We start from the raw sequence: 15,242 nt of genomic DNA, 5'->3' as shown, positions 1-15,242 counted from the left end.
AGGAAAACCTGCTCAGAGCTGGGCACCCAGGGAGCAAGGGACAGAGCTGGGAAGCTGAAACTTTTTTTGGGGGGGAAGAAGGGGGATGAAAGGCACCTCGCTGCCACACCTCCTAAGGGAAAGGGAGCACACATCTGTAGGGGCAAGGACAGCAGAGAAGGGGAAAGACAGGCAGAAGAGGAAGCAGGAGCCCAGAGATGGTAGGGGATAAGCTGAACAAAAAGAAGAGAAGGAAGGTGAAGGCCAAGGTGGGAGGATTTTGTTCCCTCCTTGTATGTTCTCATCACTGCCTCTGTCATTACAGAGCCACTTAAAGGATGAAAAGGAAGCAGATGTTTGCTCTCATCTTGTCACCAAAGCAAAGAGGAGCCCCAGCTGCAGCCCAGACAGTTCACAGAGGATGGCTGGGGAAAATGCTATGGGACCCTGTGGCTTCAAGCTGCCCTGGCACTGTGGCAGCCTCTACACATCTTCCATGGGTGCATTGATTTGTAAGTGAGCCAAGAGCAGTGAGATTAGCCTCATTTAATGTTCTGCAAAACAGAGAATGTATAATCTATCACTGAGATTAAACTAAGGCACTAGAAGAAAATTTCCTTTTGATTAAATACCATTCAGCAACAGTGGGTATATGCCGAATCCTTGCTCAATTGTTTCAGCTGCAATTCTCTGTGCTGTTAAAAACCACAGCCTGAGTTTACACAAGATGTTGTTTACCTTCTGAATCTTGTTACATCTCTGCTGACATGGAAAGGCCTTCAATGTTGGGCTGCTGTTTCCCACATACATAATTACAGCTTATGACTGTAATACCTTAATCTTTTTCCTGCACAAAATAAATACGCTGAGCTAGAGTTTGCACACGGGGCACATGAATCCTGCTCCATCACTAACTTGCTGGATTGCCTGGGCAACTCTTTCTGGCCAAAATCAGTGGTTTGTTGAAAACACTGGCTTTTATCCTCTGTGCTTCCAACTGCTAAGAGATGATGACATTATTTCACGCTCTTGAAAGGGTGTTGTGAGGATTATGTATTTACTACCTCAGCAGCACGAAGAGAAGTGCTGAGTATCATTAGCAGCCTGACACCAATGGTTCAGGATGCAGGGAGCCTAAAAAAGTGCTCTGACAGCGAGAGGGGCCCATGGGGCAGCCTGGTCAATGGGGCTGGGCAGTAGCTGGACTTCACCAGGGTGTGGGTTGGACCCAATGATCTCTTGAGGTCCTTTCCAACCCCTACAATTCTGTGATTCAAGCCTTGGCTTGACCGCTGCCTGCCCTCCCCTATGGCACTGCACTCCCAACAGCATCAGGGGCCGAGCCTTGTCCACTGCCCAGTTTGGGATCTAGGACAGCGCAGACATAAGTGTCATTTCAGCGAGCCCATGGGTTCAGACTGAGGTGTATTAACAAACAGTTCAGGGACTCGTGAGTGAAAGAGGACTTCAGCTGCTATGAGTCAGGATGGAGGCGATCTGGCAGCAAAGTCCTCGTCAAAGTCGCTAGTGCTGTGAGTGCGGCAGTGCAGATGGAGGGAGGTGCGAACTGATGGATGCAGGAGGCCCAGAACAGTCACAACAGGCACTGCCAGAGGCTTTGGCTAGAAGAACCAGAAACTGTGTTTGTTTCAGATTAAAGAAAATCTGCCTGTGTAATGTTGCACGTTGCACAGTGCCTGCACAGCGCACAGCTCTGTATTTGACTGCCTCTCATTTCACCCAGAGCAAGTTGCAATACGATAGTGCGGCGGATTTAGAAACAATATGGTGCTCAGACCCGGACAGTACGTGGCTTTGGGTTGCTTTTGTTCCTCTTTCCAGTTTGGCTTCACAAGACAACCCACAGCCATCGTAACTACAGCCTGATGACACTGTACTATGCAACAGCCTCAGACTACCACTGGCTCTGGCCCTGTTGCAGTTAACCTGGGCACATGCAGGATTTCAGAATTATGGTTGTGCATTGGTATTGCTGAGGTATTAACACCTCGTACGGATAAATGTCTAACTTTGCAGCTCTTTCTCCTCTCTCTTACCTCTAGCTCCTGATGGTAGTGTTCATATTGTCTCTTCAGAAATGGTTACAAAAGCTAGTTAGTTTTAAGCAATTTAATTACACTGTTAGTATTAAGCAATTTAATTACACTTTAATTAAAGCTACCAACATGCAGGAGAACCATGTTCCACTTTCCTTATGATAACTTGTGTTATCTGTATTAAAAACTTGTGTTAAAATCTGTGTTAAAACACAAGCTATCTGTGTTTAAACACAGGCTCAACAGAAAGACACAGACGTAAGACAGGTATAAAACATTTATGCCAGAATGGATTTGAATGTTTGCTAACAGTATCACTTAGAAAAACATGCGTGCACAAACTCAAACTGCTCCTCCAGCAGCAGGTACCTGTCCAGGCCCATAGCTGTGTCCAACGTTTCTACCTCCAGCAGAGACCTCTGTCCCTGCACATGCAGAGGACCACTCGCAAGCACACGCAGATCTCCTACATATAGCAAAGCCTCTGCTCACACAAAGGTGCACTGCTCCAGCTGCCTGGAAAGGGAGCCTCCTCCATTGCTACCATGGGCCCTTCTGCCTCCTGAGCCTGTACATGGCTGTCATCTTACACAGACCCTACTGCTTGGACTCCTGCAAAAAGTCAAGGAGCGTAACATCTAAGAGCAAAGCACATGCTTTCCTCACAGGCCAAAGGAAAACACCTGCAAGTTCAGCAGTAGGCGTTCTGCTGCAGCACACCGAGCAGAGGTCAGGGTGCCTCCACCCACTCCCCAGCACAACGTCACCCTAATGCCTCCCCTGAGGCCAGCACTAGGGCTTTCTGCCAGCTGATGCAAGCAGAACCAGCCCCCTCCCCACAGCAATCCCTACCTTGCGACTGGAACGTGTAACCCAGAAAGTTGCAGAGGGCTGCGGTGAAGATGACTGTCCACGTGAGAAGCCTCCAAGCGATTGCCATAGTTAGCGACGCTTGTCTCAGTGCAGGGAGTATTGTGCCAGCTGGAAGGGCGCTGTCCCAACATGTCTCTCTCTCGGCCACCGCTTATGTAGAGACAGGAGTCCTCAGTTCCTCCACAGGCATCCTCAGCCACTCCGCGTGCTCCCCAAAGCAGTGAGGCCGACGGTGTCTTTGCAGCGCGCTGTGCCCAGGCTGGTGCAACGGTGTCAACATGGGCTAATTGGAATCAAAGGTTCTCGGTGGCATTGCCCCTGTGGAAGAAAGTGACAAATGAACAGGAGAGGAGAGGGAAAACAGGACGGAGTAGAAGGATGCATGGGGTAAAACGGTGTGTGGATGAACAAGGAAAGCCAGAACCTAGAGAAGGGAAGAGCAAGTGTAAGAGAGATGGAAAGAAATTAAAAGGAAGGGGAGAAAAGGATGTGAAGAAAATGCAAATTCAGCTAACTGAGCCAGTTCGTGACATCAGAAAGTCACATTATGCTGTGCACCCCCACACTCTGCCATGGGCAAACTCTGTCACAGTGCAGCCCTGCGCTGCTCCAGCAGCCTGAATTGGGATTGGAGCTGGTGTACACCTCACACTGCAGGAGGAAAGGAGGCTCGGAATAAATGGGAACACTTTGTCCTGCTGACGACGCCCACAAGGAAGAACAAACAGTTACCTGATTTCAGTTACCTGATTTCTTAAAAAGGAAAATATGAAATGAAAGCATTCAGGGTGGTAGCAAGTGGTGATCTAAAAATTCTGTTTCAATTTCCCTGGCTTTTTAGAGCACACTTTAGGGATCACCACTGCACTGAGAGAAGAGCACTTGCCCTCTGACAATACTGGCTAAACCTAAAGAAGCGATTCAAAACAATGAACCCATTCGGTGAACTCACCATTACCCTCAGTTCTATCCACAAATGGATCATGAGATTCCAATTGTATTTGTTATTTAAAATGATTTGCTAATTGCTTCAGTGAAAGATTTTTGGCTTGCAAATAATTTCCACTCAGTTTGAGGCAATTATACAAAACTCACATAGTGCTGGAGAGTTGCATAAAGCTGCGGTTTTTTGTTTCTATCCAGCGATTAGATGACGTATGCAATGAACACGGCACATATCTACCGCCTGGAGAATCCCAAGTATCTGAAGACCAATGCTCTGCTTGGGAGAAGCCCCGTAGCGAAATGCAGACATTCCCACAGAAGAACTATGGCGGTGTCATGGCTAAGCCCATACCAACATCTGACTCCAGACCGGTACCGCAGCTACAGCTCACGCAGCTCCACAGCAGCACCTGGGGCTCGAGCACTGCAGGGTGAGGAGGGGACACTCCGGAGCTCAAGGAAGATGTGCTTGGGAATGTGCGTGAGGCTCGGCCAGAGGATGGTGGTTTCTGCAAAGGTGTCAATAGGGATGGCCTGCATGTGGTCTTCATTCCACTAAAGAAACACTGGGAATAATGATATGAACCAGCGCCCCGCTCCGCTCTTGCACGTTTAGAAAAGCAAAGGCCAGCTACTAGCCAGGCTGCTGGGCAGGGGAAACCCATCCCTCCTCACTCCTGCCCCGGACCCCTTCACCTCCCGTCCTCAGAGGAGTCTGCAACTTATTTCTAGTTCTGTTCTCCCGTCTTTACTAATGCAGTTGGCATTACTTGGGCTGTAGAGGCCTGGAGTAACACACATTGCAGGCCAGAATACATAGGTGAGGCATGCTAAGAAATCAGAGGTGATTCCTGCCCCAATATTAATGAAAAGGAATCTATCCTAATGGTATTTCCCTGCCAGACAAAAAATGTTGTGAGGATTAACTGTGTGTCTTTAAATCACGTTTTTGAGCTCCATAATTAAGCATTAAGATTTTTAACTGTTTATTTACAGTTAAAAATGGCCACAGACCATCAGTGATGCCTTGCGTTGGTCTCCCCAGCCACATGCCAGGTTGGCTTCTGCAAATCCCAGAGCAGGACACCCCTAGCAGCTGCCCCAAAGACTGCGCACACAAGAATCAAGTGCTTGACCGGAGAACAACCCTGTAAGGCTAAGGCCCCATCTCGTGCTGCTCCACTCAGCAGCGACGGCACATGGAAGCAGAGGCAGGAGGGCTGGCAGGACTTTCTACCCTCTGCCACCATGACACAGGGATGCCAAGAGCAGTAGAATGGGGCCCCAAGACCACAGTCACCCAGTACAGGCTGTCCTCCACCATGCCACCTCCTAGCTGTGCTGCAGAGAGGGCAAAGCGAGGGCAGCAGCAGTGCATAGCTAAGCGCCACGGACCGGCTCGTCCTCATTCCCTGCAGGGCTGCAGAAAGTGAACCGAGAAAGGCAGAAGTCGAAACTAAAGCCCAGCGTGCTGCGGCACTCTCCTAAGTCAGCATTTTTCAGAATCTATTAAAGCTTGAGATTCCAGCTTTCAATTTCTGTCACAGCTCCAAGGTCTGCGGACAGAAAGCCGCTCAGCTGAAGTATATTTTCTCCTGCACTTTACACTACTAATTTTTCGTGTTTTTCAGCTGTTGAATCAGCTTTCTCGAGGATGTCATTACTTCCTGTCCTTCCCCCTCTCCACGACCCCGAACAACAGCAGCAGCCTCTCCTCCCCTCTGCCTACCCTGTGGCAGCCCCAGGCCCTAAGAGCTGGGAGGGAGCTGCCGGCGCCAAGAGCCTGCAGCCCCCTGACCTCGGGGAAGGAGCTCTGGTCCGAGCGCCACATGTTAGGAATTACAGCTGCAAAGTTCCCGTAAGCTGCCGCGGGGGAAGGGCCCCAGCTCCGATTCCTGCACACAGCAAGGGGAACACGGCCCCTCTCCAGCAGCGCTCGACTTCCGAGGCTCCAACGAGCCTGTATCATGCAAGAGACAGACCAGAAACACAGGGGAGAAAGGAAACAAGCGGGAAGGACGAGGGCTCCACGGCTTCTTCAACATGCACAAAGTTTTCCATAACCTCAGTTTTCACATTTCGCTTCCCGAAGGGCAGCGGTCGGCAGGCACGGACACTCTCGGGGACCCCAGGGTCCTGTGGGACGGACCAGCTGTGGCTGAGGGAGGCCCAGGATACGGGGTGACCTCTCCTGGTCTCGTGCCTCCCTCGCTTGGGCCGGTTGCGATTTGCTCCTTCCCGAGGAATTCGTTGTCCTTGGCAGGCGCCCTGCGAGCGGCTGACGCTCCACGCTCCCAGCGCCAAGGTGGCTTCGCTGTGTGAACCCGTGGGCTGAGCCGCCTGCACAAGGAGGCTGCTGCCTGCCCCGCTCCGCGGGAGCGGCAGGGACAGCGGGAGCAGAGAGCCAGGCTGATGAGGACCGCGGAGAGGTGATGCCGCGCGAGCTTGCGGATGGACTCAAGGTTTCCTCTTCCGACACTGAAAACACTCAAAAAGGGGGGGAGGAGAGGGGTAAAATTCAAGCTGGAATAAAGAAAAGAAAAGAAAAAAGAAAAACAGATGACAACTGTTACTAATTTCAACATCGGGGCTGCAGACAGAATTCCCTGAAAGCCTGGCTTTTTGGCTGGTGAGGCAGCTTTATGGGAAGGTAATAGGAAGCAGATGGGCCATGGCCGGGGCCAAGAGGAAGGTTCAAGGTGCCTCCTAGTGCAGAGAAGAGGAATTTAAATGCTTTTAAAGATGCAGGACCCAGCGGGTTCCAGGTTTCTCATCCAACTTTTGCAAATTATGAGCTCAGGTGTCCTTTTCCCTTTTTGAGAGAGAAATAAATACAAACACAGCTCTCTGCTTCCAGCATGCCCCGGTGGGAGGAAATACTTGCGATGCACCCCCCTCCCCGCCCCGGCCCTTCCACCAACACATCCTCCCCGATGTGCAGCGTCAGCTGCCGTGAACAGTGAGAGCAGAGCTGCGGCGGCACAGCTTCACCCAGCAGAGCAGTTCTGGGCTCTGCTATTAGCGATGCTGTTAACAAATAAATGAAAGTAGCTGGCCTGCTCCTGCATCCTCGCAGCAGCTGGCTGTGGCAATGACACCAGGGCACAGCCTTCGGAGGAGGGACAGCCTGGGGGGTGAGGGCCGGTACGGGATTTATGCGACTTGGCTGTTACTTACATCTTGCATCACCTTGGACAATGCACTTTAAGCTGAAACCACTCAGATCCCCAGGCACCCACCATCCCTGAAACCTGGTGCTCTTGTGGATCTGGCCTTTCTGCTGTAAAATGGGACTAACGGCACTTCCTAGCTGCACCAGGGTCACGATGCCACGTCCCACAACACAACCCCTCCCAATGGCCAGCACACCAAGACCATACGTCAGACACCCCATGGGGGGCAGCTGCCTGGCTGCAGTGCACAGCCCCACACATGCAGAGACCTCTCAGGCTTGCCCACCACTCTCGGAGACCCACTACTCCACGCTGCAAACCTCGCAGTGTCTGTAGCTCAGAGACTGATCCTAAAATGGCCATGTTTTCTGCAAAAATGGCCCTCTTTTCACCTGCTCTTGTTGCTTCACGGAGGCCCACGGGTTTTGGCTGGAAACCCTTGGCTGAAATCTGCTTCACAAATACTGCTGCAGGGCAGGAGAACTCCGTGTGGTCTCCATGGACTGTCCTGGTTTCAGCCCACGTGCTTTGCTCAGGGGACATGGCCTCAACTCAAAAACTGCCACATCCCTGCCACAGCCTGACCTGTAGAGCTGAGCACTGCTGGGGACAAGGCAACAGAGGCACCCAGACTGCCAGCTCCATCTCCAGATGTTTACAAGAATGAGCGTGCGCAGGTGGCAGATAAAGTGCAAGTGCTGAGGAAGTTGTTTAATTGGGGACTGGAATGCCTTAGAAGCCCTGGTGAGCTTTGCCAGGCAGCCCTGTCTGGGTCTCCTTTCTGCTGATCCTCTTTTCATAGCTGACCCTGCAGCAATCCCAATTTACCAGAAAGGAACCCACCCCAAGGTTGCTCCCAGTGCAAAAACCCTGTGCTGGGATTCTCATCCTTCACTTTATCCCCATGTTGCATGGTTGGCTGCTCCACAAGCAGCTGCCAGCCCCTCACCAGGAGGCCAGGACCCTCTCCATGACTGCAGGGACCTTCATTGGAGGCAACCTGGGTGCAGGGCAGAGTGAAACGGGCGATTTGTGGGGGTGACTCTGGTGTGAGCAGCACCTGCTGGGGCTGTTCCAGAGAGCAGAGCACAAGCAGTCAGTGCCGGCACCAACATCTCCTCCTTGTGCCTCAAGGAAGCCAGCAAAAAGCCACCCAGGTGACCCAGGTCAGCCCTTTCAGCATAAGAAAACACAAGGGTAGATGGCTCCAGAAAGAGATAGAAAAAACACATACCCAGATGCAGTGCCATGCAGTGCCTTCAAGGAAAATTATCTGCCTTCTTGCACATGCAGCCAAGCCTATCAAACACCAACTTTTACGCAGCAGATCTGCATGCCTAATTTAGCAGCTTCTTGGTCCAGATCAGAGGAAAGGACAACGTCTGCTAGTCAGTACTGCAGAAAGCAATCAGAGCTTCGCCCTCACAGCCGGGCACAGCCAGGTCCGCTCACGCTGTATGGCCAAAGGGGACATCTCCTTCCTCTCACCCCACTCCCTCCTGGCTCCTCTTCGCCATCCATGGCCATATGGAGGGGAAGCAAAGGGAGCAGGAAACAAGAAAAGCCACAGGTGACAAAACTACCTCCTTTCCCTATGAACTACTCCTAAATCACCTCTCCTCAGGCTCTGCACACCCCAAAACTGTCGAAATAGGCAGGTTCCTCCCTCTCGGCACCAGGCTGCAAAATGCAGCTGCGTGTCTGCTCCCGGCCAGGGGCCGCTGGCCCTGCTGAACTGTGCCCACCCTAGGGCAGTGATCGCCCCAGCACTCAGCAGGTTCCTGCAGGTTCCTTAAGACAGAGCAAACAGCGTTGCTGCCCCTCTGCCTGCCGCATGTCCTCCAGCAGTAGGTGAGGGGTCAAAGGTTCCTGAGACCTCCTGGCCGTGAGCAGGAGACTGTCCTGATAGCATCTGGAGGGGCAGCTCAGTTGAAAACAAGCTGATTTGCAGATGGCAGAACTCTTTTTGCAGCCAGCCTGCCAGCATGACAGGGCTTCCAGTGGGAAGTCATTTCTCATCTCTAGAATAAAGTTACGGGTTAAAAACAGAAAATTCAGCATTAGCTAAATGGCAGCTCACTGCTAGGACCATGGGCTGAGGAATGGGAAAAATGGGTTAAAGTCACAGATCTGCAGAAGTGAAAACAAGAGCCTGAACTTTAATCAGCTTTGCTGCTCCAAGACGGGCCTCTTTGGGGGCATGGCAAGCAAAGAATTAGAAACAAACGTGGTTATCATCAGTCACCAGAAAGCAGCAGCCTGCAGCCACAGGACAGTGCCGTAGCTGCAGCCCACCTCGCCTGGAGGGGCCGTGCCATCTCACCACCCTTGCAGCCCCACTTCGCAGCGCCCATCCCCAGTGACAGCAGGGTTACTTTTGGAGTTTGCTTGGAGGAGAGGCGCTGCTTTTGTCAGCTTTAAAGTAAGACCCGATCCTGTCCAAAGGTGCTCACCATCAACGCAGGGAATCCAGACCAATGCTGCCAGTCCAAACCCAAGAGGTGAGGGACACGAGCCTGGGTCTCCGTGGCCCTACGAGCACCCCGGTACCTGGCTCTGGCGAGCAGGGGAGCAGCCTCACTGCCTTCCCACCACCGGCTCCTCCTCATGGCCTCGCTGCTGCGCTCCGCATCGGGCCCTGCCGTGCTGTAGCCGGGCACACCCTCGATCCCTTTGTACAAGCAAGCTTCATAGGGTTTTGGGCTCACTCCAGTACTGTGTGGGAGTGTTTTTTTTTTTTCTCCTCTTTTTAAACACACGAATTGTTTTACAGTCAAGTCTATTCAGGGCGATCTTAGTGAAGAAAGGAATGAATTACCCCCTTGCTCCCTCCAAAATGCAGCGGGATCTTTAATTTCACCAGCAAATGGGCAAAAGGAACCCATCACAAAGCAAGGGCATAGGAGTGGAGAGCTGGGAACACCAGCTTCCCTCTGACACTGACTGCTTTGCTTTCTGGAAATCCTATCTCTGTTACATAAGGATCTGGCCCTATCTGGAAAGCTGGGGTCATTGCACTTCTCCAAGTGTGGTAAAATGCTCGGAGGTCCTCAACAGGAAAGCATTAGAGAAGCGCCAGCTCGTATCATCATCAGAACGAGCCCCAGGGCTGAACCCAAACCTAGCTGCTAAACCAGCCAACTTCAGCCAGGGGCAAGGTGGCTACCAAGCAACACAGCACTCCCAGCCTTGGACTTCTTTTGCTTTAAGGAGAAGACTCCACCAGTTCTCATGCAGGTCCTCTTTCAGACAGGATTTATGCAATGGTTTGGAGCTGCTCCATGTGACCCAGACTTGCTGGCCCCCTGCCACCGCTCTCCTTGCTGGCTTCAGCCATGGACAAAACAGCAGAAGTAAAAAGACGACCGAGCAGTCATTAAAAGAAAGTGCACTTTGCCTACCATATGGTGCCCTTGCCAATTATACACATATACCATACATATTAAATACACACATGCTGGCCACGCGCACACAGACCAGGACCACAAACATCTGTGCACAGCTGTGCAGTCCATGTGGGTGGATGTCACCGCTGCGTGCGGATACATACTACCTGCACGGAGGTTGGTGCTTGGTAGCCACACATTGCCTGCACGCTATCAAGCGCCACCGATAAATCTGGGCCTGCCATGAACCTATGCCATTTTTATATCTGGCATCTCCATGTCAATGCAAATGCCTTCTGCCTTTGTACAACTACTCTCCGCACACATTTTGTGCTCGTGTTTGTGTAGGTAGTGAACATCCAGAATTACAGGCATGGGATATCTGAAAGTCCACACTGTAGAGCATTTCAGAAGTCAGCCACTCGTGTGCACAGGCACATCAGCAGCACGTAGGGGAGTGCAAGCTTCAGAAAGTGTGCAAAAAGTCCCTTTTCCCAGTGAATCCAGAGCCCCAACACCAGCTGCGGGCTTTTTACAGAACTGCCTAAGCTTCCTCCCAAACAAAACAGACCGGCAGGCTGCCTTCTAGTCAGCAGCTCAAAGGGAACACAGCTCCTGCATTGGTTCTCAGCCACCTGAGCTGCACAAGAGCCATCAGTCCCACTGCAGACCCCCCTGCCTGCAGGGTCCAGTGTGGTCAAGAGAGGATCCAAAGTTTCCAAGCTTCAGCACAAGCAGCTATACCTTATGCAGACCTGTTACAGCTGACACGCCAAGTGTGACACCCCCTAAATGTCTCCCTCCTCAACCTGGCCTTAGGGTAGGGCTGTATCCCACACATCCTGGTGCTGCATCAGCGTTAGAACACTCCGAGATGGGTCTGGATCATCAGACCTGAGGTGCTGTGCTATAGCCCCCTGCAGCCCGGTTCCTTGTCTGCCACTCCACCTACATCTGTGGCACAGAGCAGTCTCACATGCCTCACATGCTGAAGCTAGAGAGACAAGAAAGGCCCTCCAAGCTTCCCAAGGAGGACACCTGAGGTGGCTCCTATTACCCAGAAGGGCTGTGAGAAGCACTGCAGGACCTGCAGTGAACGCAGAGGCCAGCAGCTCCTACCACCAGCACAGCGTTCTCATGGCACTGCAGCATCCAACTCCACACCAGCAACAGCACAGCCCTAGACAGGGGTGACAACTCACATCATTGCTCATCTCCAGCCCCCCACTGCTGATTTGGTCCTGCCACACTGAAGTGAAGTGAGGGACCCACAGAGATCCCTGGTCCCATCAGCTTCTCGGAACAGGGTTAACTGACAAAACTCAGGCTGTCCCATGGGGTCACACACAGAAGCAGCTTAGAGAAATGAAGTGAGCTGCAGAGGAAGACCGTGAAATGGAAAAATAAGTTTGGACCAGGCTCTCCTTCTAGGAAATCAGAGAAGCAGCTGCATCATGGCAACACAGAAGAAAGGAGCCTGGTGAGCAGAGCCCCAGCTGGCCAGAGGCACCTTTCTCCATCTGCTCTACCTGCCTCACTGCCTGCTCAGCTGTGTACCTTCGGCACCACAGGGCCTAGGCTGTCCCCTGAGCAGCAAGCACAGAGCCTCGGCCTCCTGGGGCAGTAGGAGCACAACACTGCCAGCACGCAGCGCAACTCTCCCCGAAGACCCTGATGGCTGCACAACCCCACTGCCTTACAACCCTCCCTGTAACCCCAAGTCTCCCTGTGGCCTCCCTCTCCCCTCCCTACTGACTTTATTTCACAGCAGGTCAAACTAATGCAAAAAACAAAGCGAGCTGACCACAGCTACGCAGGAAGCCCATGCAAAGGCATGGGGGCCCCCCTTGGTGCAAGGCAACACGATAGTGAGAGTGAGCACCCCCAGGCCCTCATACACATTTCCACAGAGGAACACACTGCGAGCTCTGCACTGGGATGAGGTCTTGCAGCCTACACGGGGCTCCCGACTCCCTCCAGCCCTCACAGCTCTGGAGGATCTGCAGATCGCTTTCAGTCTCTGGCTCCCACGAGCGAGTTCCAAGAGATCCGCTGCGCAGAGAGTTTATGGGCCCTTTTTCCCCTCCCTCCAGGTTCTCTGTTCAGGGAAACATATGGCCCAGATGGTTTGGATTTGGTGGGGTATGGCAGGGTGCAGCAGAATGTGCCGTCTCACAAACACGTGTGGCTTCCTAGCGAGGAAGCTGCAGCCCAAAGGCCACCCAGTACATTTATCCCTGCCTAGATGCAGAAGAGCTGCCCAGCCGCTAACCCCAATAGGGCCTAGCTAGTGATTTTCACCGTGGTTTTTAATGAAGCCACTTCGGGGTGAAGTCTTGGTCCTGTTGAGGTCAGCGGCACAACTCTCACTGCAGGAGGCCAGGATTTCACCCTTAAATTCAACTGGAAGAAAGATTTATATATGTTTGAGTTCAAAAGGATTTGCAGAACTGCACAGGAATAGATTAATTTGAACTTTTAAAAAGCGGAGCTACAGTGGAAGAATAGGAAACAATTGCAGTAATGGTCACTTGGGATGATAAACAGGAGCACAGAGACGCTGAATACTCTGCCACAGCACATCCCAAGCATGTCTTTTCCCCGTCTGGGCAAATGCAGTACATAGGAGAGCAGCAGCAGCACAGCTGGATGGAGACCCTGCACTTAACATGTGCCACTGACATTGCTCCACTGAAGTCAGATGGAGCTAAAGTATTTTGGCACATGTTCTCACTGGAGAATCTCCCAATACTTGAATTGGTTGCAGACTTGATTTAAGGCACTCCCCGTAACTGAGATGGGACCATTTGCCTGATGATATCCCTTTAAAACTCCCTACAGCCTTGACAAATGAGTCTGTACCCAGGCTGGTGGTATTCTATGCTTCTCACCCTGCAATAGCTGCACATGAGATCTGACCTGCTTACAGATTCCCAGGAAATGTCTGCAACTGCTTGCCCTGCAAATATTTCCTATGGGTGCTGGGGTCAAGCAAAGATCTTTTTGACTTGCATATCTCTAGCACATTTGAACTGACATCATCCAAATCACTAGTGAATTGTTTCTGAAAACTTGACAGATTTGGTTCAAATTCTGTTTGTTTTAAGTTAATTTGTGTTAACTTGAGATCTAGGCAGAACAGGACGTGACAAACACATCCTGCAGTGTTTCTGGCTTAGAATGAACTAATTGCTGGAAACTTGGCAAGAAAAGTGGTTTTTGGAGTTGGGGGTTTCAGATAAGCTTTAGATGAGTGCTTGAACAGAATCATCTCCTGGGTGGGCCTGATGCAACCTGCACTGAAAAGCCCTCCATGGGGCAGCTCCTCTAGGCAGCAGAGCCCATGCTGTCCCCAGACCAGGGCTGTATGTGATAAGCACACTTATTCCTCCCCACAACAGTCTCTGGGTGGCCTTGAGCCATCAGCGATAAAAGACCCTCTCCAGTTACAAGTTTGCATGTTGGTAATTAAAAGGCCTCTCGCATGAGGAGCAGAAACTGTTTACGTTGAGCAGGCAACACCTTCCCTTAAGGTTATACTTCACCCCATCGATAGCTCATTCACTCACAGCTTATTGGAGCACTGCTCTGCCAAATGAAACAGTTCAGCCCCGAAGTCTTATCTGGAAAAAGCATGATTTAGAGGAGATGACAAGGCCTTTCCCACTCCGCCATCAAGCAGCTGCTTGGGGAACACAACAGCAGACGCACCTACAATCACCGGAGGTTTCACAAATTAAGGAGATGGAAACTGGAGGGTGCTGCCCGTGGGTGCTGCCAGTGGGGCCAGCCCAGAACAATGGGATGTCAGGGATGGAGCAACCGAGACAGCCTGTGTGAGCCTTATATGGAGAAACTTCACGACACTGGAACCATCTCCCCAGAACTGGAGGAAGACTCTTTGGCTCAGGCATTTAAAGCTAGTCTGGGCACAGCACTGGTGAGTAGAGGGAACGCTCCTGCACCGGCTGAGGAACTACCTGGGCAGCCTGACAAAGCGTCTTCCCTTCCACCGCCTGTGGTGTAAGGGAGACCAAGAATGAACAAAGAAAGGCTTCAAAAATCTTCCTATCACCCATCATGCACTTGATCATGTGCTGTCACCATGCGAGCTCTGCTAACAACAATATTAACGAGCAGAATAAGAAACAGATCTCCCTGGCATGGCTGAGCTATCTCCAGCCAGTGTGGGTATTGGCACGGACTTAATTAGGAAAATAAAAGCCCCCTGAGGTTCACAGCCAAGCATACATTTGATCAGAAATGTGCCCCTAAACGAGCCTCGGTTTGAAATATTAAATTTTGCCGCCCAGACGCAGCTGGCGCCAAAGCAGGGTACCTGCCCTGGAGCACAGCACAGACCAGTGCAGCTCCACGCTTCTCCCCCAGGTGGATTTTTCCCCTCTGGAAGATTTTTGCCAAGGTTATTTTATAAACTCCTTTCTATTTATAGCACAGCTCCTTCAGCTCTAATGAGATAATCTTCTGGCATTTCACCATCACTAATATTTACTTTGATGTTTAAAATAACATGTTCTGAGGGATTGATCTTATTAAAAACCCCTTTAAAATATAACCAAAGCAAAGAAATATATGACTAGCACAACAGTGCCAAATGCCTGGTGATGCACATGAAGTTAATGACTTTGCAACTTTTTCAGGTCAGACAGTTTATAATCCTCTGCCCGCATCGCACAGGAGGGAAAGAGGCAGCTCCTGAAGATGGAGAGAGGCAGCAAAAGAGGGAGAGGGAGTGCAATCCGCGTCTATTCACAGGAATGAGGACAGCAAGGAACGCGTAGTTCTGCAGCAGCGACTGTAGCTGTTGC

General features: G+C 51.4%; 1 protein-coding gene across 3 annotated transcripts in view; it reads right to left on the bottom strand.

Annotated features, from left to right (window-relative positions):
* Positions 1 to 15,242, bottom strand: part of ADAMTS10 (ADAM metallopeptidase with thrombospondin type 1 motif 10) — a 72,848-nt gene that overhangs the window by 37,634 nt on the left and 19,972 nt on the right. For 2 of the 3 annotated variants that reach the window (XM_040537187.1, XM_040537185.1), the window contains one exon: positions 2,889 to 3,227. In XM_040537187.1, the coding sequence (XP_040393121.1) occupies positions 2,889 to 2,976 (88 nt within the window). In that variant the 5' untranslated portion in view covers positions 2,977 to 3,227. Of the gene's footprint in view, positions 1 to 2,888; positions 3,228 to 5,918; positions 6,378 to 15,242 lie in introns of all 3 variants that reach the window. The other variant, XM_040537186.1, reaches the window with a different exon arrangement.

The sequence above is a fragment of the Cygnus olor genome, chromosome 26, assembly GCF_009769625.2.
Source record: "Cygnus olor isolate bCygOlo1 chromosome 26, bCygOlo1.pri.v2, whole genome shotgun sequence".
Classification (NCBI taxonomy): Eukaryota; Metazoa; Chordata; class Aves; order Anseriformes; family Anatidae; genus Cygnus; species Cygnus olor.
Note: the sequence above shows the minus strand (reverse complement) of the source record. Positions and strands in the feature narration are given on the sequence as shown.